This window comes from Strix aluco, chromosome 5 (genome assembly GCF_031877795.1).
Source record: "Strix aluco isolate bStrAlu1 chromosome 5, bStrAlu1.hap1, whole genome shotgun sequence".
Lineage (NCBI taxonomy): Eukaryota > Metazoa > Chordata > Aves > Strigiformes > Strigidae > Strix > Strix aluco.
Window position 1 is genome coordinate 11,320,726 of NC_133935.1, and position 26,916 is coordinate 11,347,641.

At 35.1% G+C, this 26,916-nt stretch overlaps 2 protein-coding genes across 2 annotated transcripts in view; one reads left to right on the forward strand and one right to left on the reverse strand.

The window, feature by feature from the left end:
* The first annotated feature begins 11,209 nt into the window (after positions 1–11,209).
* Positions 11,210–12,414, forward strand: PMCH (pro-melanin concentrating hormone). Its single transcript, XM_074825937.1, has 3 exons — positions 11,210–11,452; positions 11,948–12,149; positions 12,365–12,414. Exons 1-3 carry the CDS (start codon positions 11,210–11,212, stop codon positions 12,412–12,414), a joined length of 495 nt encoding a protein of 164 aa, XP_074682038.1.
* A 3-nt stretch (positions 12,415–12,417) lies between these two features.
* Positions 12,418–26,916, reverse strand: part of PARPBP (PARP1 binding protein) — a 53,762-nt gene continuing 39,263 nt past the window's right edge. Inside the window, exons 10-12 of the mRNA XM_074825936.1 lie at positions 23,961–24,042; positions 13,767–13,917; positions 12,418–13,116 (exon numbers count right to left, since the gene is read on the reverse strand). Of these exons, the coding sequence (XP_074682037.1) occupies positions 12,782–13,116; positions 13,767–13,917; positions 23,961–24,042 (568 nt within the window). The 3' untranslated portion in view covers positions 12,418–12,781. The remainder of the gene's footprint in view (positions 13,117–13,766; positions 13,918–23,960; positions 24,043–26,916) is intronic.

The window sequence follows — 26,916 nt, forward strand, 5'->3', positions numbered from 1 at the left end:
GAGATTTCACTGAGATGTAAAAGTGAATTCAGAATTACAAATCACAGAATGGTTGAGGTTGGAATGGACCTCATGTCGATCTTCTAGTCCTACCTGCTGCTCAAAGCAGGGACACCCCCTTTATGTATGACCAGTTTGTTTAAATCATAGAATGGTTTGGGTTGGAAGAGAACTTAAAAATCATCTAGTTTCAACCCCCTGCCATGGGCAGGGACACTTCCACTAGATCAGGTTGCTCAAAGTCCCATCCAACCTGGACTTGAGTGCCCCCTAATTTGACTCTCCTCTACTGAAGGAAAGTCCTCACTATTCCAGATGTTCCCTCTGGACTCAGGGACGTGGGATTCTTGAAGGCAAATCCTATCAGTAAAGACTGAGACAAAACCAGCACTGAGTACCCTAGCTTTTTTATGTTCTTTGGTGCTCAGTCCCTTGCTCCCTTCAGCAGCAGTCTCATATTCTTCAAATTTTTCATTTTTCTGCTGATAAAGCTGTAGAACTCATTTTTGCCCTTTGCACCCTCACCAGATTCAACTCCATCTGATCTTTGATTTTTTTCATGCCAGTCTTCACAGACCCAGGCAGTGTCTATAGTCTGTCAGGTCCCTACTTCCACAACCTTTACGATTATGTTTGAGTTTTGTTAGGATCTTCTTACTGATTAACACAGGCCTCATGCCACCTTCCCTTGATTTTCAGGTGGACAAATCTTGAGTTTAGAGGAGGTGACGCAGCAATCCAGTACCCCTCTTCTCTCCAGGACTTCATCCCATGGGTTCATCCCAAGAAGAACCCTAAAATAAGCAAAGTTTGTTCTTCTGAAATTCAGTTTTGATCCTATTTGCCCTGTTGTCCTCTCTCAGGATTCTGATCTTTTCCATTTAAATGGTCACTGCAGCCACGGCCAGTCTTCACATCCGGTTCCTAATTATTGGTACCAGGTCCATCAGAGTGCTTCCCCTCATCAGCTCTTCAGTCAATCTGTGTCAAGAAGTTATCATCAGCGCACTCCATATGTCTCCTGGACTGCCTGTGACCTGCTGTGTTGCCTTTCCAGCAGGCAGAAATTCATAGATTTTACAATAAAATCTGATCTTAAAACCTGATTGTTTCTTGCCAGGAATTGCCTAGTGTGTTTATTTAAAATTAATTATTATAATTATAGATTGCATCTCTGAATCAATGGGTAGTGGCAACCAATTCTTGATCATGACTGCATATTATTAACATCTTAGAAATTGTAAATGAGTTCAAGTGAATACAATCTTAGCAGTTCAGAAAAATAGCTAATGGTTAAAATTTCATTAAACAGCAATTTTTAAGCATGAAATCTGTGAAAAAATTAGTAGCTCAAGGTTCCAAAAATTTCTAATTAGGCTTTGGTAAGCAATGGGTAAATGCAATCTCTGTCTTCCATTTTGGTCAAGAAAAACATTTGTCAAAAACAGACATCAAGATCATACTATCCCTACAGAACACCAGTTAAGACAGTGCCAGAGATTATTTTTCTTTCAATAGGCCAGTTATTTTGAAGGGCAAGCTGGTTTGAAGTGTGGTACAGTAAACAAGGGTTCACTAGATGGTGAGGAACAAAATCTATCGCTGAGTTCAGAGCTTAAGTAGAACAACAGTGGCAAATCACTATATATCCAAAAAGAATCACTATCGGTGCAAAGTAGCAATGAGTCAGCCACCTAAAGCTGTAATCTGTATTGGTTCTATTGTTTGTGTATATGTACCACTTTCATTTTAAAAAATTAAGATCTGGTATATAAATATCATGTGTACTCAACTGCCTCATACCCACATGTATAGCATAAAGGGCAGGGAACCCTTGCTCACTTAAAGTCACTTACAAGTCAATGTCCATAGTAGGTAGGGCCAGCAAAAATGAAAACAATGTACATTATGGGATGTATGCTGATAACATCTCAGAGAATCAGACATACTGTCAGAAAGTAATTATTCTTTAAATTCATAGTTGTATCCACATTGATTCAGATACAACTATGAATGGCAGACAGCATCCCCCAAAATGGTGAGACAGAGTAATTTCAGCTGCAAACAGTACTTTCATCCAAAACTTGTCATCTAAATGCCTGACCAAGTTGAAGTCATAATATTTGGCAAAAGTCATTGCAGCAGTACATTTCCCAAAGAAGACAGCTGATGTTGCTTGCATTTGGGCAAAATGACCCTTAATATTCAAAATATGAGGTATGCCAAACAAGTGCTAAACACAGGTATATACTAGGCTAACCATTTCAATTTTTTTGCTGGGAAATTAACTGAGTCTTACAAAATATAACTCTGGCTAAGGCAAACCTTTCATGATTCTATATCAATGCAAATAATTACTGATATTTCACTGACAACAATACTATCTTCCATGAAAGACATCCCCGATTAAAACAGCACTAGTTCATAACTAGAATGAGGTAATTTAAAACAGGTAAGTTTTGTTTCTAATTAAAGTTTTGTGTAAATCTTCTGGTATTGATCTTTGTAGACCTTAATGCTCATCTGTCCAGTGGACTGCTGCCACAGTTAACAATCCTGGCTCCAGTGTTTATAGACTTGTTCAAAGCTTGCTAAAAGCACTGGATAACAACAATACACCCATCTGGACTGTCAACACTAAAGAAGCAGACATCTGCCAGAGTAATTTGGCTGACTCCAATAGGCCCTCATTTATGGGAATTACAAGGCATGCTGGCATAGAGGTACATAATATGTCCAGAAACTTATGTGATTTCTCCTGGACAGCTTCCATTGGAATCTCCAGTGTGACTGCCATTCTGGGCAGTAACTCTTGAAAACGTTTATAAGTATCTGGCTGTACTTTTGAGTATCAATGGTAGCACAGTCTCATCTGCAGACAAAGGTAATGCAGTGTAGAAACTGTATGATTAATAGCCTGCAACTCCTGTTCCTCAGTCTGTGAGACAGATGTTTCAACCATGTACAAAGTGCACATGCTTGGGATGAAAAAAACCTGACTGATATAACAGAAGCAGGTACAATTCGGCTAGATTGCTGGCATAGATAATAGTAAAGAAAAGGTGTTGCAAGGATACAACAGTCACTAAATCATAATGTCACTCCTAGATCTTGGATAACAATCACAAGCATTGCAATAATGATCTACTGCTGTAATTAAGAGATCACAAATACAGGTTCTGTACACCACAGTGTTAATACCATATGAGTAGCAGGAGTAAACAGCAGAATAGTCAGTATCAAGGACTGGTATGGCAAACAAAAAAGAGAATACCAGGTGGGTCCTTCGTAGGTTTTAAATTTTGTTTCACAATAACAGAATAAAAAGATACCTGATTCCTTGTGCTAGGACCCAGAAGGAGAAACTCAGATCCATACCTTAGGCATGTGACTCAGTTTACCACATGAAAAATGTACTAGAGCATTTCTGTGTTCTCTTTAGGCATCACAACTTCTTGTAAACAGCTCTGACCTTTGTGTTCAAGAATCACTTACACACAAGAATATCTCAGGAATGTACCTCACACCCAAAGCATTGTAAAAATACGTCATAGACTCATAACGCAATGTTATTGCTTCACAAGAAACAAGATTCTCAAAACCTGAGGCTTATACTCCATCATAAGAACAAAACATTAGTAGAAACAACTCCGATAAAAATGCAATTATTTTTAAAAGGGAATGAAATGTAAACAAGAACTAAATAAAAACATTATTGCTTAAAAAATTGGGTAACAAACAACCAATTATTCAGACTTTTGCAAAGTGCCAATTTACTGTATGCCTGGTCTGTGAAAAAGAATTGTGGTAGAGTTGAATCCATTCATCTCATAGCCACATATGAGTGTATGGGTATATGAACTCTCATCATGTAAACAGACTCAGAAGATTCAGCTCACTAAAAGAATCTGTACTGACATACATGGAACACAAATACACCTTCAGTAGAATTTATGGATAAGACCTGTGCCAATACTGGTAATAACATTCCTTTACCTTACCCAGAGTTCTTTCATATAAAGCTGCAAATAGAACTGCTGCTCCTCTCAAATGCAGCCATTGTCAGTCTTACCATCATTGTGTATCAGCAATAGTATTTACTGCCCTTTAGAGGGCTCAATCCACTAATGGTTCCAGTCGCATTGGTCCAGCACTTTCAAGAGGCAATACTTCTAAAGAAATTCACCTGCCTCAGTGTTAGCTATGCAAAGCAAATGGCTCACCTCAGCATTATCAAAAATGTATTAACAGTAATGATGAAGAGTAGAAATCACAGGAATTCTAGCAGACTTGCACTGGATAGCCAGGTTCATGGCCCCTCCCAAGTATCACATACTCAAATGAAGTTAAAAATTGCAGCTGCACCTCCTGCTTTTTCCTGCACTTTTTCTTGGCTGAAATCCTCTCATCTTCTTGCAAATAAAAGGGGTCCAGCCTTTCTCACCCTCTTTATTATTCTTATAAGGAAGTTCCTGCCGTTAGCTGCTTTCAGAAAAATTGACTGTGGCTTATCCACCATAATTTTGTGCACAAGGGACTTCTCTCAGAAATGCAGATTCTTACATCAAAACACACCAATTCAAATTCTTTTTACAGAATACGAATGTAAGTGCAAAGGTAGACACATAAAATTGTATTGGGTTTGCATGTCAAGGTTTTGGTAGCGGGGGAGCTACAGGGGTGGCTTCTGTGAGAAGCTGCTAGAAGCTTCCTCTATGTCCAGTATAGCCAGTGCCAGCTGGATCCAAGACAGACCCACCACTGGCCAAGGCCAAGCCCATCAGCAACCATGGTAGCACCTCTGTGATAACATATTTAAGAAGTAGATAAAAAACCTGCTGCACAACGTCAGCTGGAGAAGAGGAGTGAGAAGATGTGAGCAAAACAACTCTGCAGACACCAAGCTCAGTGAAGAAGGAATGGGAGGAGGGGCTTCAGGCACCAGAGCAGAGATTCCCTTGTAGCCCGTGGTGAAGACCATGGTGAGGCAGCTGTGTCCCTGCACCCATGGAGGTTAACGGTGGAGCAAATATCCACCTGCAGCCTGTGGGGTACCCCATACCAGAGCAGGTGGATGTGCCTGAATGAGGCTGTGACCCTGTGGGAAGCCCATGCTGGAGCAGGCTCCTGGCAGGACCTGTGGACCCATGGAGAGAGGAGCCCATGCTGGAGCAGGTTTGCTGGTGGGACTTGTGACCCCAGGAGGGACCCACACTGGAGCTGTCTGTTCCTGAAGGACTGCACCCCGTGGGGGACCCACAATGGAGCAGTTCATGAAGAGCTGCAGCTCGTGGGAAAGATTCTCTCTGAAGTTCAGGGAGAACTGTCTCCTGTGGGAGGGACCCTATGTTGGACCAGGGGAAGAGTGTGAAGAGTCCTCCCCCTGAGGAGGAAGGAGTGGCAGAAACATGTGATGAACTGATCACAACCCCCATTCCCCATCCCGCTGCACTGCTGTGGGGGAGGAGGTAGAGAAAATCAGGAGTAAAGTTAAGCCCAGCAAGAAGGGAGGGGTGGAGCAAAGGTATTTTAAGATTTGGTTATATTTCTCATTATCCTACTCTGATTTTGATTGGCAATAAATAAAATTATTTTTCCCCGAGTCGAGTCTGTTTTGCCCATGACAGTAATTGCTCAATGATCTCTCCCTGTCCTTACCTTGACCCACGAGCTTTTTGTTATATTTTCTCTCCTGTGTCCAGCTGGGGAGGGGAGTGGTAGAGAAGCTTTGGTGGGCACCTGGTGTCCAGCCAAGGTCAGCCCACCACAAAAATATGGTTTGTTTGATGAGGTACAGTTGACTGAAGAGAAATCAGATAGTCTAAAAAGACATACACAAAGGCCAGGCATTCTGGCAGACAGCAAATCCTTCTAAAGGCAGACTGATGTTAATAAAGCTTAAAAAATGACATAAGGATTTAATCTATACTCTGAACTCCAAAGCTATTGCTTCAGTTATGATACTAATAAGCTTCTCTGCTTACAGATTTATCTTGAATCTAACAGCAGATAAAAATTTATTTGAATCTGCTGTAATCAATAGGTCAATATTTATAAATTTGCCATTCAAGTCTAGCTTTTATACAGTATGTTCACCATCACCACTGCTTTTTTCTTCATTTTCTTCATTAAGAAGCTAATATTGCTTGAGGAATCTTTCTTCTTTCCACTTTACTGATTAATTAGGAATCCCTTAACAGACTTACATATGGACTGTTTCAAAAAAAGTCTTTTGGAATAAGAAACTTAGTTTTTGGGAGGGGGGATTGGTTTCAGGGTTTTTTCTTTTTTTTTTTTTTTTAAACAGTGAAAAGAACAGTTCAATTATTTTTAAGCATAGTGTATTGGCAAATTATTCCCATGAGAACATTTTATTCAGCAAGAAGATTCCTAAGAAAGGATGGACACAATTACCAATACGTCTATCATCTTTTGCTAGAAGGAACTTTACATGCATTAATCAGTTCTGCTGCTGTACAATTCCTTCAGAAATATGTACATTTCTATGCAGTTCCTTCAAATGAAATCCTGAAATTCCTTTCAAAATAACAAACAGCAGAAAATACTTTAAAGTTTTCCTAACTGTGAAATTTATTTGTAACACAAACAAATGCAACATTTCATTCTATAAATACATAGACTATAATTCATCAGAGGACTGAAATTGCTATTATGGATCTTGGGCAGAAATTTAGGAAAAGTCACCTTGTTTGCAGGGATTCATCTCCACTCTTTCCTTGTACATTCTTCTGCCACATAAACAGAAAATGACTTTTTCTCCAAATATTTAGAGCTGTGCTCTTGCACAAGTCCAGTGCTGTCCTGTTATAAACCACATAGTGCCTACTTCATGCTAAATCAACTTGTTGATTCTAGGTGACTACAAATTCAGCAGGGAGGAACAACAAATTGGTGCTAAGCAAGAGTCTTAATTTTGTACAGTCACTAATTAAGTGTGCTAATCACCTCTGTCACGTCAAGTTCACAAACTGCTGATCAGAAGTTCTTTGCATTAGTAGCACAGGGAATTTCCACTTTAACACCTGCTTGTTGGATTAGGGGTGGAACTAAAACACTTATGTTAGGTATTTAAGATAGTCTATATAATGAGGTGCTAAGATCACTCAAAAGAAAGAGTGTCCACCTTCAAGAGAAAGTTCCAGGCTCTGGGTCCAAAATGAGCAAATTTATGAGTAAATATAAGTGATAGAGCTAATACTCAAGAAGGGATTGGGATTTCAGATACAACTCATAACCTTATTACTTCCTATTGACCAGCTGTAGTCAGCTTCTTGTCAAATGTGCTTGCTAGGTTCCATTTACATTCTAGTTTGAAGTAAAACAACTGGCTACCCCAAAACCAGTATAGAAAATCTAGGGTTCCTCTTCAAGGCTTAAGAAGGAACTGCAGTTCTTAAGCAAATGAATCCTTTCTGAATTTTTTTATTTCCGTTTGTATCAGTGCTAAACAAAATGCACAAAACAATACCACCGGTCTATTCTTTTTACTCTGTACAAGATGACAAGAAAAAGGATCAGAGTAAAAAAAATAGTATCTATGCCTGATAAATTAAAACAGATTCACCTATCTGCACAATGTATATTATTAACTCTATTGCCAAAATGGATCTCTTAATAAAATAAATGCCCAAAGTTTCTTTTTTCCAATACAAAAAATGTAATATATTCAGTTATTTATGAAGGTAAGAAAATGTTATGTTGTTACTCAAAACTATCCAAAAGTGTTAAGTGCCCTGGAAATACATGTCTCATGCACATAACTCCATGCTTTTACATTCTGTAGGATAAGAAAAGCAGTCTGCATTTCCTTCACTATTACTAGAGGATCACACAAATGAACAAACACATCATGAAGAGTCTGGGTTTGGTTTTAAATCAGTCTTCCAAATCTCTGTATGTGTGGCTCTTGGGTCAAATGACAAATATCTTCTAACTGCACTCAAAAAGGACTGAAATACAGCTGTTTGTATAAGATTTACAAGATCCAAACTGAAAAAGAAAAAGAAAACAAAAAACAAAACCCCAAACAAAACAAAAAAATCCCACCACCTTTTAAAATCAGAAGTAGTATGCTACTGGGCAAATTAACATTGACCAGGTATTTATGCGCTATTTTAATATTCAGTAAAATGATTTGTTAACCCTGCTTAAATATTCTCTCTTGAATTGCAAAGATTTTCAGTTCCACTAATAGTGAAAAAACTTATTTGGCTTAATATAAGATACACCTGTTTTATTTATTGTTCAGTCAGTAGTAAGCATTAGGCTCAAACACTTGAACATGGCAACTACAGTAGTTACAAGACCAAATAAAACTATTATAATTGTTTCATAATCCATTCCTAGAAGAAATCAAAATGAGCATGAGACAAATTCCAGGCACATTATCACCTAGATTTTATTTACTCACATATACCACATCAGATTTCAGATGCTGAGTTCATATTTCATTGTAACAAAATGCAACATAGAAGTAAGAAGAGTTTCTCAAAATAACTGTTAATCCTCTGTAAGCAGAACTAGGTTATTATTTACTATAAAAATAAAAAGCCAATTTGATAAACAGTGATAAAACATAGAAGCTGGTATATTAAAACATTTTACATTTTTATTAAAATTAAAAGTTTCAAGATGAAAGGAAAAAATGCAGACATCAGAGTGTTAGGATTCCCAAAGGCATTATGAAAAGTGTATACAGTGCATTTCAAATCTACAGGTGTAAAAATGTTGCCTACTGCTCTGAACAGGCAGAAAGTTTACTGAATTAATAGACATATGCTATTGATTTCTTAGCAGTCTAATTAGGAGGTTCTACTAATCACTAGAATCACCTCAGATAATTGGCAGTCCTTAAAAATTAACAGCCAATTCCAGAAGCACTAGAGGATAGTGGGGGTGGGAGTACAATAAGTTGCCTTGATCCTATATTCTTCCATAGACATCAGCTTATAGGCACAGTAGACAACTAAACAGACACCGTAGATGGACTTTCCAATTGATTCAGGTCAGTCATTCTTATTTTAACTGTGCTTTGTATTAAATGAAAAAGAAGTATTTGAAAGCAAGCCATGTGTGATATATGTTGGATACCTGTGGGTACTATAGCTTCAGATAAGCAGAAGCTCTTGCCACATACAGAATTACTGGATGGATAGTTTGTTATCCAACTCTTAATTCATAAACCAACATAGAAAGAGAAAGGTCTGCTGCCAGTAGCAGCTCCAAAGCACTCCTCTTGTTCTGCCTAGACTGAGCTAAATGAAAAGTACCGTTAGAGAGCATACACTGCTTTTGCTTTATTAATTGAACAAAACAGTACAAATACTGAATGTGAGGAAAGAATACAAATCAGCAAGGAGAGGTTGGATGAGAAGTATAAACCCATATACAATTGACTTTCAAATTTGCCTCCTCTGTAGCCAGGCAATTAAAGTCAAAGAAAAGAAACCACTTCAATTGCCCAGAGGCAAGTACAGACTCTACAGCAAGGAAGTGAAAAGAATGAGAAGCAATGATTCTATTTGTCAGAGATGCTCTGCCCGAAAGGATTAAATGAACTTTCCTCATTTAGGGAAAAGTGGGTATACACAAAATGTCACTTAGTCAAAAACTGCTTAGTCCATCAGGACATATTTTCCCGTGAAACTTCTTTCCAAGAAGTTACTTTGGCAAGACAGTCTGATTTCCAGGAAGTTTAGCAGTGAACAGTGATTAAAAATACCACAGTGCCAACAATGCCGGTCAGTTTTTCTACATAACATCCTCAGTCTGTGGATTAGTGTTGTATCATTGCCTGTTTTCAGCAGGAAGCATTATTATTCATTCTGTACTTCCCTAAGACTGTGCAATACCTCTCCGCAGGCACTCATATTTCCTCCTTGGATTTCTTGTAACAGGTATAAAGACAAAATGTATACTTGCTATCTGTGACTACCATTGATGTGCTTTAGACTTGTCTAGATTATTAAATATCGATCTTACTTTCTCCTTCACACCACATCAGTGGTAGGTACTAGTGAAGACCATCAGAAAACAGTACAAAAAAGAAAAAAAGAACCACTAAGAAATCACTTTTGCTAATAAAAATTTACATTTCATTCCTAGCATATGACAGTACAGAGAAAAAGCAAGAAGAGCAATATGGAGAGTGAGGGAGGAAAGCAAGCGGGAACCAGTACTCTTTCTGCTCAGTCAGGTTCTTGGTCAATTTTCTAGTGGTTTGCCTTGACTAGCAGGGTGTTTGGTTCCCTGAACTAACCTAAATGCTAAAACAAACAGGAATTTAAGAGATGGGTACCAGCTAAGAGGCACACAGCCACTGAAAAGGTGGTTTGTATCACTGACATTAAGAGATTAGCTAAATTTGGGCTGGCCTCATTTGCTTTCCAGATAAGGTAAAAAAAATAAGAAAGGTTACGTAGAAACTCCTACATTTCCTTCCACAGGGTAATAGTTCAAAGACTTTTTAAATGAAAAACTGAAGTTTACTTTTCTTTCTACATTCTTAGCCAGTATATCTGACTATGTTATATTTGTAGCTGGGAAAGGTTCATCTTCAGAAAGAAAATGTAGACAGATACAATTACTTAGGCATTAATAAATGTTTCTAGACATAAGCTCTGAATAATGGAACCTGACATAATGGACATCAAAATACAAATTAATGATTTCAGCTCTAACACAGTAGCAGTCTAAGCTATTGTTAAATTTCAAGCTTTCCAACTCTTTAGTGAATCAGTTTTGATCAAAAACTATGATAGATCACACCTTTACAACAGTGCTGCTTACTTATGTAGATTAGTTCCTTTTCTTAAGTTGCCTTAACTGGGTGTAAGGCTTTATAAACAACACAAATGGACATCACTTTTTCTGTGAACTTTGTTATACTGATCCATGAAAAGGAACTAATCTGTGATGTTCTAAAAACATACAAAGAAACAAATTATCCATGCTAAAGAAAGGTTTAAGTCATTCTAAACAACAAATGGGATTAGAAGGATTATAGAAAAGGTTACTCCTTAATATGAATCATTTTTAAAGAGTGAACTCAGCCATTGAAGTAGTTTCCATTCAATCTGTAAAATATATAAAGTGGGCACAGATGGAGGACATATTAATTTACAACTGGAAAAGCTTTCTTAGAATTTGAAAACTGCTTAACTTCTATGCAAGCATTAAGTAACTAAGAATGTGTATCTCATCATACATGTTAATTCTCTCTCTGTTTTCTCAAGGTTTTCTACTCTCAGATTCAAAATCTCTGCAAAAGGTAGAAGATGAAGATATGTTGCTAACCACATTAAATCTAGGAAAATCTCTTCGAAATGGAGATAGAACTGTGAACAGAGGAGCTATACCTTTGCTGAAGCATTATAAGACTGAAGACAGCAGTGTTTCAGACAAAGAGGGTGACAGAAACATGAAGTTTTTGGTGAGTTTTCAGTTTTATGGTTTGGATTAATTGTAAAATGAAAGTTCTCCTTGTAGACCTTTAGAAAACAATAATTTAAAGCAATAACCTGGTGAATATACAAAAATATCAGTTTAGCATACTACAGTCAAGAATAAATTTTCAACTGCATGTATGTAATTGGAAGATTTTAAATGTGTAACTTGGATAGTTGAATAAAAGAAACCTGATTTTTACAGAATCGTATGTAGCCAAAACTTGGGGGGAAAAAAGTCTATATTTATGTTTGATTCAGCATGTCCCTATATGCAGCAACAAGTTTTTACCTTCACCAAATATAAGACTCATTATTTTATCATGTTCTTTACCATAAAAACCATTTCAGCTAAAGATATAATGCAGGTCATTACTCTTAAAATATCATCTTGAAAGATAAAATACTTGCACTGCTAAGCATAAAAAGTGAACACAATTGACTTAAAGATAAACTGCTACTCTTGTTTTCCCTTAAAACAGGACAGAGATTTCAGACATGGTTTCTTAAATCATGTTATGCCAGTCAACTTTGGGAGAAAGCAGCTACCTTATCTTGCACCGAAGGGAGCCATGGCTTTTCCAGCTGACACTGGAATTCAAACTATTGAATCAATACAGGAAAGAGAGACTGCAGATGAAGAAAATTCAGCTAAATTCCCTATAGGAAGAAGAGATTTTGACAGTAAGTGTATTTTCATTTTTACATAAAAATTATTTCATTCTGGTAAAGTATAATGCAATATCTACATAGCAATTTGATAAAGGTTCATTTAGAAACTTCATGTCTATTGTGATTTGGTGCACAGGGGAGGAAGCATTGTTAAATTAATATTTCCAGAGGCCATAAAGAATTTTAGTTCTTTGATGATCTAAACTTTCAGATTTCTTTTCCCGCAGTGCTCAGGTGTATGCTGGGAAGAGTCTATCGACCTTGTTGGCAAGTCTGAAAAATACTGATCTACATCACCTTCTTTGAAGATTAAATATTTCGTTATGGATTTAATGTAATTTGAAGTTACTGTGTTTTAGCGTGGCTATACATATACATCCAAAAATACTTTCCCATCACATTGTAGAGGGAAACATAATTCATTATCAAAAAAGAACATATCTGTAATTACTCATGATGTATTGTTATAAAAAAATAAAAGACTTCTGCATAATCCAGACTCTTAAGTATTTGTCCAATATTACATACAAACCACCTTCACTTATTTTGGTACGAAATGAAGCAATTAAGGAATTTCACCCTTTTCTCGCAAAATTTTACAACTTTGGAACCAGTCAATATACCGTATATGTCAAAACAAAAACTTATAGTTGAAAAAAGTGAGTTAATTTTGCCTGACCAGCAATCAACTTATTCTTGCTTGCAGTTTTGCTGTGTTTTCTTTTTCCACTGATTTTCCTGTCCGACTCCTTATGAGGGTTGTTTGAAGTTTTAGGTCTTTTAGCATTTTTTTGCAAAGATGGTTCACTTTCCTTATCACAGATTACTTTGTCATTATTCAAATCCATCTGTTCATTCCTGGAATTCTTGTTTCTTGGCTGACAACTCAGCTTTCCCATTTCTGTATAACTTCTAGTCTGGTGAACATTTTCAGAAATAGTTCCAAGCACTGGTACATCTAGACATGAATTCATACCTTCTGTCATGTAAGAATATCAAAAACATATGTGAAGAAATAAAAAGTTACCTGGGATTATTCATCCTTTTTCTATCAGAGGACTGTCATATGATTTTTTAATCAAAACTAGTGCTTTATCAATAAAGCAAAACTATGCTGGTCATTGCAGTTACATTTACTATGTGTTCATAAGTGTACTGCAAATTTAAAATGACATTGCTCAAAACCATGTTATAGCAACTAATTTGGGGAAGAAGATTTATAACTTTAAGATATTGAAAAAGATGCTTGAAGGGCCTAGAAATTATATATATGATATGGTTTAGATTGGAGTAAAACAATTTTTTTCCCTATTTTTAATGGCAAAAATACAAATTTCACTCAGCTTACTTTTGTAAAATAAGAAGAAACATTACATAATGTATGTAAAATGTTATCAATTTTTTACCGCAAGATAGCATCAATACATATTTTTCAGATTTATATTTTCAAAGCATTAGCATTACAATTTTAAGGCAAAGACATTTAACTGCTCAGAGCATACACAAAGCAATGATATGTCTATTTTTTTCTTCAAAACATATTTATACTTGAGTTTTACTAAAACCTTGTTTGATAACATTTGAAATATTAGCTATCACATTTACTTACTCAATCCTACTATGGCTTACCTGTGAGATATCCAGCTTTTAAATGTTGCTTTGGTGCAGGATGTATGCAGGTTGGAATTTGGCTCCTGCTGAGGAAATGCTGACCCTTTATTTCACCCAGCTCCTTTTTATATGTACATGCAAACTGAGATTTGATTGAAGATTGTTTCCCCTGCATACAGCAATCTGGTATTAGCTTTAATTATTTACAAAAGTAAAAGACAACACCTGCAAGATAGTAAGTTTCCCCATTCTTCTGCCTTGAAAGCTTTTAGATCATGTAAAATGCCAGAAAAATTAGTATGCTCACATAAAAAAATATTTATGAAGTATTCATTTACAAAGCGTAAAGGCTTCAAGAATACTGATAAAATTATTCTATTAACATGCTAAGATAATTTTTAAATCTTTTTCCATCTCTTTCAGAAAGTTACACATTAAATTTTAAAGCTTCAACCTAAGATTTTCTGTCAAAGTTAGTCCCCTCTTTTGATAGACTGAAGACTCTACCATTTTGAGTAGTCATCATAGCTACTGCAGTCAATTATCATACTTCTGCAGGTCATCCTCTTTGAGATGTCTGTTCATAAATGCCAAGTATAAGATAAGTCTCACCACTTAACCCATTTATACAAAGAGGAAAGCATGACAGCAACACTGAAAAGGAATGATAGACAATAAAAACTAAGCTTCAGTATACTTATACCTAAAACTGAAATATAAAGTATTATTTCAGATCTTTCTTTGGCAAATTTCAGATTTCCCATTTACTCACAAAATAAAGCCATTTGCTCATTGAATGCCCATGTCTAACTCCAAATTTGTCAAAACATACCCATATAGCATAAGTTGCCAGAAATCTACAGTATTGTACACTATTGTATCTGGTTCTGCATGCTCATCTCCTCCTCCCAGTCTTGGAAGCAGGGAATCTAGTCTCACAGCACAGGTAAATCAAAATATTTGGCTCAACTACAGAAGATTAAATAAAATTTTTCAATATATAAATATATCCATATTTAACAGAATTGATGGTTACAGGTCAAACTTCCTCAGTTTACACTTAAGTTACAGCTCCACATCAGCTTAGAATTTCAGAGTCAAGCTTTGTACTTTCTGGACAATTTATCACAAATGCTATAGACTCTGCAAGACAAATTATACCCTCACTTCCATTTAAAAGTCTACTGATTTATACAAAATATGTTGAAAGATATAGCACAGAGCTGATAATTACAATATATTAGGAATTTCAGTTAATAATTCTATTACAACAGCACAGGTGAATTAAATAAATTTGAGCTGCAGAGGTGCTACAGTACAAGTATCAGAAAATGGGAAAAGCAAGAAACATTGTCACAAAAGAAATGTTACTACATAGATAACAGGAATGATTTGTTGAGTAACAGGTTTACATCCACTTTTCTGATTAAAAAGTTTGCATTATGCAAGTCTACTTTTCTTCTTAACACAAGCATGTTTAAATCTTACAGTTCAGGTTTGATCCTTATAGATATATTTTTCTTCCAACTCAGAATCTCAGATTTAGACAGAAAGAAAGAATACATTCCCCAAAACCTCCTTTCACAGGGGCCTTCCATCTACAAAATTCAGTCACAATTTATGCCACTTTCATCTGATACTGTTTTCACGCATATAAGCTAACAGACTCCAGCTTTTTATCATTGAGATGCAACCTAAATATTTCTTCATGATACTGCAGTTGGCCAGGTGAACACATGTAGTCTTCTTGAAAAAAAGAAAAAAAAAAAAAAATCACATTTATTTACAGAAATGTAGTTCTTCTGACTTAATATGTCTGTACATATATATTTTTACTTTAAACTCAGTATTCCCTTCAAGAGTTAAAAAGACCCAATTTTCCCAGTTGTCTGTCACTCCCAAACTGCAATTTCTCTGTGCCAGATAACAGCATAAGTCAGATTTAACAGGGAGAACTAGCCAGCCTGACTCTCCACAATTCTAATTTTTTTAAGTGTTAATCTACTCTGTACTTAAAACATTTACTGTAAGGTAAGACTATATACATAGCCATTTATAAGGATTTTTGTGCTTCAAGTTTATGGCTTAGCTCACTGAGTTATTAAGTGTATGTCATTAATTTTATAACCTTTTCAGAAAGTGCTTTGAAGGGTAGAGAAGATATACCCATAATAAATAAATAAATAAATTTGAAAAAATTAAAAATGCAACTGTAATCTAGTTTAACTTAATCAACATCCTATGGTATAATTAAAATATTCAGAATATCAGGAGCTTACATTTTCTTTAACCTTAAGGTTACTGTAATATTAATGAAAAAGTTTTTCCTGTATTTGCTATGTTTCTTAAACACTTCATCTTAATCCTTTAAAATTCCCTCAATTCTTAATTATTGTTCAGCAAGTGACACACATCAAAAATTACACAACAATAACTTGCAGAGAGTTCTATCACATATTCATATTACAAGAGGCAAAAAAAGCTTCTGTGATTCTGTAATTTGTGCTGAGTTGACAAAGCTATAATAAACACAGCATGAAGAACATCAAACTTGAGCAAGAAAGCCTGATAGTTACCATTCTATAACAATAAATCCAGGTTTTTTTGTGACGTCAGGGTTTCTTTTTACCACCCCCATCAGACACTTCACTAATTCAGTTTGCAGGGATTAGAATATGCGGAGTCAAAGGACAGAAATTAAGCTCAAATACTGAAAAACTTGCAGCACAAATCCATCTCTGTTTCAATTTCACTGACGCTTGAAATACACCTCAAAGTCTCACTCTGTATTACATCACATACAATTTAGTCATTTGCAAACAGTATACAAAGCTCTACCAAGTATGACTGTTTCAGCTGATGCTAGTATTGATCTAGAGGGTATATACAAATTCAAGAGTTCAAGACTAAATTTGTTACCAAGTAGTCAAACTTTGCAACTAGTCTAGGAATGTATATTCAGTAGTAAAAACAACTGTATTAGGGTAGCAATAAACAAATTTTAATAGCCTGAAGGCAGAACGAAAGAGCACAAGTCTAGCACTGAATTAAAAAGTAGAACTTCACTGGAATGTTTTTAAAGAAAAAAAGAAACTTAAAACTTGATTGAAGCACACATAATGAAGCCTGTCAACAGCTTGAAATAGTTCTTAGAAATTAGAGTTCTTTTACATTAAATTCCCTGAAATACATTGCTTTGAGGGCACCACCCCAATGACCCACAGCTCTGGGAGAGCAAAAAGATGCTGGGAGCTCAATTTGCTAATCAAGTAATTGCACACAAATGGCATGCAATGAAGTCAGACTTACTATCCCCTCTCCTCTTCACAAGCAAGTGGGATGTTGTCATTTTCCCTATACAAAGAAAGAAATTCTGCTGCATTTCAGAAAAAGGGGTTCACTGTTACCACTGTTCAGCTGGAAGAAAGTATGACAGAATTTAAGATAGTGTTTCAGCACATGTAGGTCAATTAGTAGTCATAATGAGTAGATAAAGCAGGACATTCTCCCACCTTGACATCTATATCTAGAGAAGTTTTTTCAGTTGTTCAAGATGCCAATATAAAACATTCACTTTTATATGAAATATTAATGGTGCATGCTCTATTTATTTCTAAAAGTTAGTCGATAATCTATTCCAGATCTCCTTCCAGCATCTGCATACAGACAGTACTGCCAATATTTAGTCACTAAGAATGTTGAGATTTGGGTTTTATACACTGGAATGGCATAATAGAATTTGAAAACCTACATCACTAACAACAAACACATGTTTTTATTTTCTAGCCAAACAATTAGAGTACTATTTGGAAGAGGAGAAGAGATAAAAAGAGAAAATTTCTTTTCTCTACCCTTACCCTTGTACTTTTAGAAAACAAATATTAAAGGTAAATTGAAAGAGAAAGTTGAGAAAGGGAAGGGATTACAAAGGAGAGTAACAAAACAATAAATGATAAGTATCATTGCCAAACCAAGGCATCATGTTGTTGAAACATGAAAAATGTCCTGAATAGCTCAGGTAATAGCAAACTTTTATTGTACTGGAACTATCAAATTTTTTTAGCATTACATTGTACTAGGTTTTGCTATCCCAAATTAACCCACTACCGTTTTGAGAACAGTTAGCCTCAAATCACCTCATTACTGTGTTTTGAAAGTACTCAAGACTCACAGCTATGGATCCTAGGAAAGTAGTTTGGGGGTCTTGTAGAAAGAAAAATTGTATTTTCTACACAAGTAGTGTTTATCAACTGACACTAATAATAAATTCTTTCTTCAGATTTTGTGCTGAACATAACCAATTTCTCCCCTCCCCCCGCCTCCTCTAGGTATTAATTTTTAGCATGCTTCATACACATTGAAACTAGTAGTCAGCTTACTGTTCTCCATAATTATATTCCACTTAGAAATAAATATTTCTTGCTAAAATAGATGAGGCTACTACCTGAGGAAGATTGTTTTCTCTATTACTACGAATTTTCTGCTCACAATTATAGTGGGCATACAGAAAACTCTTGATAACTTCCTGTTGATAGTTTTCCAACTCACAGTTTATTTGTACTGGAATCACAAATAGGCAAAACAATTCTCTCAAATAACAGCATTTAGAGAACTAAGCAATGAAAAATAACAGCAGTGCATGAAGCTAGATATTAAGACATTTTATATAGGCATGAACAAGTCACATGAGAAAGGCAGACTGGGAGTTTTTGCTTTGTGGAGCTTTTTCCTTGGAAGAATTTCTATACACAGTAAAATTACAATGAACTTCAAGCATGCCAAGATTTGTTAGACTTCTTAAGCCACAAATTCTTTTTAAAACTAAAACTACAGTTATGTTCCCAAATGGAGGGAAATAGTGCCTCATATATGAAAGGTTGTCTCCAGTTACATTAAGAAAAAAACATGCCAAACTACTGAAAGTCCTTGCAGCTGTTTCAGAGTAAATGTGTTAACAATGCAGCGGGATTTCTAAAACAATGTATCAAAAGGCCAAAACAACCCTAAATTTACAAAAAAATTTCTGTCGCTCTCTCATACATTGCATGCTCACAGCCTAACAGCTTTTGTTCCTTCCCTCTTAACTCCTACAAGTTCTCAGTTTCACCCAATCCCATTAGTTCAGGAACAGTATTTTACCTACAACTTGAAAGTCTAATTGATCTTTTCTGGTGCAGAAAAAAGATTAAAATCTTATTACGCAACACTTTTATTGTCTCATGTTGCTCTTTAAACAAAGCGGGTGATTGTAACAGTCCTTCCATTCTTCTCTCTCACCAATATGCAGGATCTATATAACCTCATTGAAATCAACAAAGTAGTCAAACAATAGGGTATCTACCCATTCCAGATAAATGGAAGTATGATTCAAAGAAGCAGACACAAATTTAGATGAACCCTTTTTAGATAAAGTACCTCTCTCCTGTCTAATTAAACTTTCTATATATTTCATAAAGCAGAAAGAAGTGATAAGGACAACTGAGAGCAAGAGACATAACTCAACAGATTCCGTAATCCTTTCTGAATTAAAGACTCCTTCCACAGAATACCATTCACCAGAAGACACTTCACGTAAACAATAGATAACAAACCTGAAACTCTAAATTGTCTTACTCTTACCTGCTTCTGCTGGAGGGAATAAAAAAATGCAACATGCTATTTCCTCAGCCTTTCTCCTCAAGGTATAAGATCGACAGGTTTGCCTCCTAACAAATGATGCTAGGTGATCTTTCTGCATCTCTTCCAGTATCAATTCTCATTAAAAAGACAAAAATATTTCTTTGTCTTTCACTGCTGCCAGGAATTTGTTTTGGTACAATGGAAACAACCACAGATTTATTTTATTTTTAAACACAAATTCCAGTTCATAGCTACCTGTTTGCTTTACCCACTCTCCATATTTTTAGATACTAAACACATATGCATGATGTTGTGTCCTAGGTCTAAATACTATCAATCTGCACTCCTCCACATAATTCTGCAGAAGTTGAGATCAGCTCCTCTTAAAGGAAGGAGAGGGCATAATGGTTCCCCTTCCCCCCCCCCCTTTTTTTTTTATTATTTAGAGAAGTGTTTATCCTTTCACTTTCTAGATTTTCCTAGATTTCTTTATTCAATGCATATATCTTGATGGGACTCAGCATACAACCAAACTAATCATCACTACCGTGTTTTTCTTCCCCTCTCAAATATCATGAAAAAGGAGACTTTTATGGGACAAGTTCTAATGAGAGATCATGAATTTGTACTATAGACTATCTATCAGAGGCAGCATAGTGAAAAGGTCCTTAGGAAAATGTTATGGAACTACTGCTACCATCACACATACTGCATAAAAATTCTATGGAACTAATGCTACCATCACACATACTGCATAAGAAACTTTTCAGAAGAATCACTGACATTGAGAAGAAGCATCATGTTACTATTGTCTTATTAAAAGAAAAAAGGTATGGTATCTCTTCTGAGACGATAGTTAAAATGAGTGCATTATGCATAATGAAATTTACAACTACAAGCAACCTGTACACATTTCAAGATGGCTGTATGAAACAATAATGAAGACTGATATTCAGTGTAAGAAGGTGATTTGAGATCGATGGTCATGGAAAAGGAACTCATTGTACTACGTGCTGCACAGTAAAGACAGAACAAAATTTATTTCTATCAAGAGATATTACAATCCAAGACAGGAATTATATGGATTCACAGAGAAAGGAACTGAAATTAGTCATTGTAATGGGCATCCATCTCAACACAAGCACTGCTAAGTTTTAGGGAGAGGTTGATTTAAAGATACTGAAAATTATTTTAAAGGAGGATAATGAGTTCTGCAGATACCTGTAGGAAATATCTTCAGCCATAAGAGACAGTATAAAACAGACAGCTGAAAGAGCTAGTCTAAAAATTAACAAATGAATAATGAAGATTGGTATTGCAGGTTGAATGTAAGCAAGGACAGATATGTCAAAGCAGCAAATCAGAAAAAACCAACAGGTTGGGATAAGTTATAACAAGTAGCTTATACATACTACAACTTAAAGGAACAGATTGAGATGCAAACAGAAGAATTGCATCTGGCATCTAATCACTTTGATAACAACTTTTTGTACAGCAATCTCCACAAAGAAAAATAAGTCAAAGCTGCAACTATTGAGTCCAAGAAAAATACACAGCAGCACATCAAAAAGTAAAGTGAATATTTAATAAATTATAGTTGAGTGGATACAAGGATAGAGAAGAATATATTCCAGAGGCATTACAGAGTGAAAAAGTAAGGAGAGTTAATGTTAAATATACCAGGAAAGATAGACATACCACTTCAAGATCAACAGGTGGGTATTCCCAGGATGGTATAGAAGTAACAAAAGATGTCAGTTTTCACAGAAGAGACACTTAGGTCAGATATAGATCTGTGAGCTGTTCATATAAAGATGATGAACTTCTGTTTGTATATGTATTCATCCACAAAGAAGGCAGAGAAGGAGAAAAGACAGGAGAAAGACAGGCCCCTACAAAGTCTTCATAGAAAAAGGAAGAAAAGGGAGGAGTAGAAATATGCAGAAGAAAGTGTAGAAATTGTTAGAAAGGTACAAAGGAAAGCAGAAAAAGAGAAAATGAAAGATGAACGTTTCAAGAAAGAAAGTAGGATTTTGTGTGAGAGGTTGGAGATCAAAGATGAATGGCAGAGAGCTATCTTGAGTTTTAGTCAGAAAAGTCATTTGTTGTTTGGCAACAGCAATTTTAGTTGACTGGAAGGAGAAGCAAGACTAAAGTGAACATAGGAACACCAGAATAATAACTCCAGACTTCACAGGAATATAGTGTAATTTAGATGGCAATGTTTGGTTGACACACAGAAAAGAGAATTGCAGACATAATGTGAAACACTAAGACATCTTATCTTGAGTAAGAGGACTCTATGCGGATACATGATTGAGGAACATTTACACTCTGAATTACATGATTTTTATTTTCACTTTTTTAAATGGAAAAACATCTTGAGATATTTGGCCTCGGTTCTGTGATGTACTTTATCTGTCTGGTACAATAGGATACACTGGAAGAAAGCCATAAAGAAGACTGATTGTGATGACTAGAGGCAGTTTAGCAGCCTTAATGTTGCTCTAAGATATGAGTTGTATAGCCCCAAGCAATCATTCAGTTTAGCATGTTAATCACATGTTACCATCCACATTCTTCCCCTACTTTAGCAGAGTTCACCATCACAGATTTAATCTACAAGAGATAACACTATAAGCAAGCTTTACAGTCTTCTAAGATGCCAAAGAAAGTTTAGAAGTGTGAATCACAGACTTTAGACCTGTTGCTTGTTCTCTTTGAATTTTGGTTTTCATAAGACAAAAGGTCATTTATATTTCAATATATTCATCCTCAACTATATTAGGCACCTGGCAAGCATCAAAATCAGTTCTAGAAGTTGACTGAGAGATCTCAAAAATTATTGGCTAAAAAAGTTAGATGTTTCATTCTATTTTGTTACAAGTACATTCTATTTCATCAATCATGAAGCAAGACTAGGACAAGAATCCTACAGAAAAAGTCAGATTCTTGTATTGTGCTAACAAGGATCATAGGAGTCAAAAAACCCTTATTAGAGCCAGGAACTACAAAAGAAGCATAGGAGAGTGTCATGATGAACCTTTGCATGCAATTCCTTCTCCTGAAGTAGAACTCATTCAATTATTCAGAGACCTCTGAAAGAACTACTATTTGCACAGAAAGTATGGTAGCTAATCTGGTATTTTTGATTAGCAAAAAAGTGTTTCCAAAAAAGTTAAAATAGTTTCATAATATGAATCAGTCTCAAGACTCATATTTTTGATAGTTTCTGTCAAAAACCTTGTAAGTTTCCAGTAAAGGTCTCGAATGTGACAGGTAATTACTTTTAGATAAAAATTTTTGTACTTTGATACTGAACACAGCTGTTCATTAATCTAATTACAAAACCTCTGTTTAGATAAGAAAATTATCTATTTCAATGTATTATGCAAACAGCATACCACATTTTTGCTATTTGATGAGTAAAGCTGAAATTTAAATATGCTGTTTATCATAAAATTAATATAATGAAGATCCTTTATCAGCTTCAATCCTTCATAATTTGCCTATGAGTTTTAAGCTAAATTTCACCATAATTAGTGCATGTATCCAAAATGCCTATCATCCACCCCACCTCCATTCCAAAAAAAGCACTCAGAATGAAGTTGGAGTATATTTAAAACACATGTTGGAAATACCGACAGTGCTTTTCATTTTACTTCCTTTTAATGACTTTCTACTTCTCAAACATGTAATATGTTAAAATTCCCCTCATGTCCAGAGGCAGAAAGATATTTTCCATTGTGCTCTTTGAGAACTAATTCTGATGCCTTAAAACACCTCTGTTTTTTTCCTTATATACTAGTTACATTTGTGTTTTTACCTGTTGTCAGGACCAAGTTTGTAAAAAATATTAAGTCACTACTTATATTTAGCTCTCTCTTGAAATCCTGTGGAAGATGCAAGGTCTGCCTCTTTCCATAGTCCCAACATTCAAGTTAGACAATTTTGAGGAAAAAAGACCATATAAAATGCAGTACACTGGAAGACTGCAGTTTTCAGAAACATTGAAGTTGTTCTTTTGAATAGTGCAACTCACAATATTAACATACTCTTGTAATGTTCCATCTCATCTACAAAATAGCAAACATTAGTATCTTTATTTTACTGTTCACAAAGCAATGTTATGTAAATGTCCTTAGAATGTTACAAATAAAAAGAATCCCCCCAAAAATGCAATGAAAAAGACATTATTACGCTTTTAGAATGGCTATATTATCAGAACTGAAATCAGGTGCTTGTGTTCAGTTTTATCTCTGTTTTCACATAGCTTCAGTTTTATTTCTGTAGTCTTGAAATACACAGACAGTTAAATAAAGAGATATAGATTAACTCAGTATATCTCCGTTAAGAGATCTTCATTAGGAAGTACTTTTAGTTTTAAAGCCTTTCTCTTCTGGTGGTTCAGATATTTTCATTCATATTACAACACTGTTCAAGTCGGGCCAGCTACCACACGTTAATCATAATTACATTTCTTTAGCTATGGGATACATGTCAGCAAAGTATTTGAGAATTTTAACACTTATTTTCATTTTAGCATTATTATTTCAGCGCATCTGGAGTTGCATAGCAATTCCTACACAGTACCTTATTTTTTTTTTCATCCATAGATTTCTGAATACGTTGTCTAAGGGGTTTTGGAGAAGAAACTTTGGATTGTGCTGGAGATCTATATTAAAAAAAGATAAGTAGTATTTAGGACATGTAAAAACATTTAGTTAAGAAAAATAGTTACCATACCAAATTCCTCAGAAACAGGAAGGCAAGTATCTTCACTCTCCAAGCCTTATTTTGTTTTCTCCCTTCCCAAGTAACTGCATGTACTGTGACAACTGAAGACAGCATAATGAAACCAAACCTACAGTTCCAATTTCTGGTATCATTTTGTTTACAATATCGTAGTTTTGCAGTCACAATATTATAATTTGTAATGCTGGTGATGAGTTACCAAGTCATTATACTTACACCTCCTTGAGTAGCATCTGGGTGACATCCAGAAAAATTTTCCTCATATTTACAGACTTTACAATAGAAGTACTCACACAAAAAAAAAATGCTTCCACCCTCCTATATTTTAGTACATGAATAGTTATGTACATTAATGAAAAATTTTGATGAATATAATGCAAAAAATTATTGATGCATATAAGAGAAGGTTTTTTAGTCTTGAAATAAGAACTAATTTGTGCATCTGTAAATAATTACTTCTCTGTTTATGCTCATGGCAGGCCAGTGTGCATATAAGGACTTTTTTCCAAAAATAACTCATTCTGTATTTTATTTATTTAGCTCATTCTATTCAATTATTCCATAAATAAAATTTATTTTATTTAGCTCATTATTTTATTTATTTCTATTTGTCTGTGGTGCAAAATTTCTGCAGGACCTTGCAATGTTTTTGCTATTTAAATTGCCAAAATACATAGCTTCAGCATGTTCCCATCTATGCTGCTGTTCTGGTTCATGAGTCATCTTTGTGACCCATAATGACAAAATTCTCAGCATCCCACTTTTCCAACTGATGATTCCTCAGGATAAGCAACTGATTAAATCCTCACTGCTTCTCCAGTGCATGGGTAGCTTAGTTTCCTTTTCAGTGCCCACAGAAATAGGTGTTCAAGAGATTCTGTTTTGTACTCCAGATGAACATGGGTATTCCTTAAATAGAAGGAAATTTTAAAAAGCAAGAAAACAAATGAACAAGGAGTAATGACTGGCTTTAACATTAATAGGATAGGAAGATGATGGGAATGATCCAGCAAAAAAAAAAAAACCAAACAGCAGCAAACAAAAAGTCACCCAAAACCCTAAATACCTGTTGAACCTGCTAAACCAGAAAAAGAGAACCTTTACTGCAAAAAGTTATGAAAATAGTTAATCCATGGTCATTCAAAATTTAACTCTAAAACAGAAATAATATCATTAATTATATCAGAATCACCTTACTTTGATTTCAATATCATCACTACATATTTATGTTTGCTTTAAAAATTTAAAAATACTATGGGAAAAATAGCATGCTTCTGCCTTGCATGCAGCTTCAAAATACAAAAAAATAGCAAGGTAATTTTATTTGAACTTCTATAATGCATATCTAAAATGAATATTTTCCAGAAGACTGAAATCAAGTGCTTACAGAAGGAAAATATTTGACAGATGTACTAAAGGACAGATTAAGTAAGATAAACTTCAGCTTGGTTAGGACTCTTCTAAAACACTGAGGATGTTTTATCAGTGCTTATATTTTCAGTTCCCAAATACACATGCATTGCACAGATTACAATGAAAATATTTTAAATTAAAGAAAGTCAGCAAAAAGTTAAACAACACAACAGCAGCTTCTCAGCAGTAGCTTTTTTGCAGGATTTCAGTGCAGAGAAATAAATCTACCCAACTGATCTAGAAATTTATTACGAATAAAACAAAGAAAAATTCCTGAAATGCTGAAATTTTGAAAAAGAGGTGCTCTCATTTAACCTCAGTCTTCACCTGAAAATGAACAGTGCTCTCTCAAACTGAACAGAACTCAGACAAAACTACTCATAAACTTTAAATATATTTTGGGGTTCTTCAGTAATGTAATCTCTAGAAATAACAAAAAGCATTGTGAAAAACCTCAAAACAATATCTACTATGTGATCAAAGCCCATAATACAATAACTACCATATGAGGTGACTAACAGTCTGATAGACGGAATCAGATTAGCAAAAAGTACCTGAAAACTGCAGTGATGTTTACTGCCAAAGGTACTGCCATTCATCCTGTAAACTGTTCCAGATTTACTATTAACAGTAGATTTGCAAAAAGACTGCAAACATTCTAGATCAAATATTTGTGACATAAGCATTAACAAAAAAGTGCTGTACCATAGAGGTGCCTGTACACTGATGCAAATCAGAGTGACACCTTAGCTACTATCCTGTGTAGTATTAAGGTGTTCAGCATTCATAAAGCAATTGGGAGACTTACAGTAAAGCTGCTAGAGAAATGTAGAACAAAGATTTGACAAAAATTGAGAACAGGTGTTTGCAGGTTTCATTTCAGTTTTTGTAGGTTTTTATTCCTAAAATGATTATTTAGGACCATAAATTCAATACTTCGAATAAATTACTTCTAAATCAATTTTTTAAAAGGAAGCACACAGATAATATTAAAAAATATTATATACTGGAATATAAAAGCTAAAACAAATTGACTACTAAGAATTACTAAGGAAAACACAAGAATTGTCTAGATTACAGTATAAATTCCCAGACAGCAGTACCTGCTTACACCTACACCAAGAAGATTAAGTCAAACAAATGCCTTATCCTTTTTGGGGAAAATTCAAGAAAATTAATTCAGCTGAAAAATCAAATGAGGTAAGTGAAACCAAAGCACTCAGTGGGCACTCTTACTCAGAAATAAGTGGTTTAGAACCCATTTTAAGTTAAAGAGTTACTTAAAAAAAAAAAAAAAAATCAAGATTTCTAGCTCTGAATAATAGCAGTGTTTAGTTCAGAAAAATTCAGGTGGGCCCTGATTCCATTCACAGACAGCATT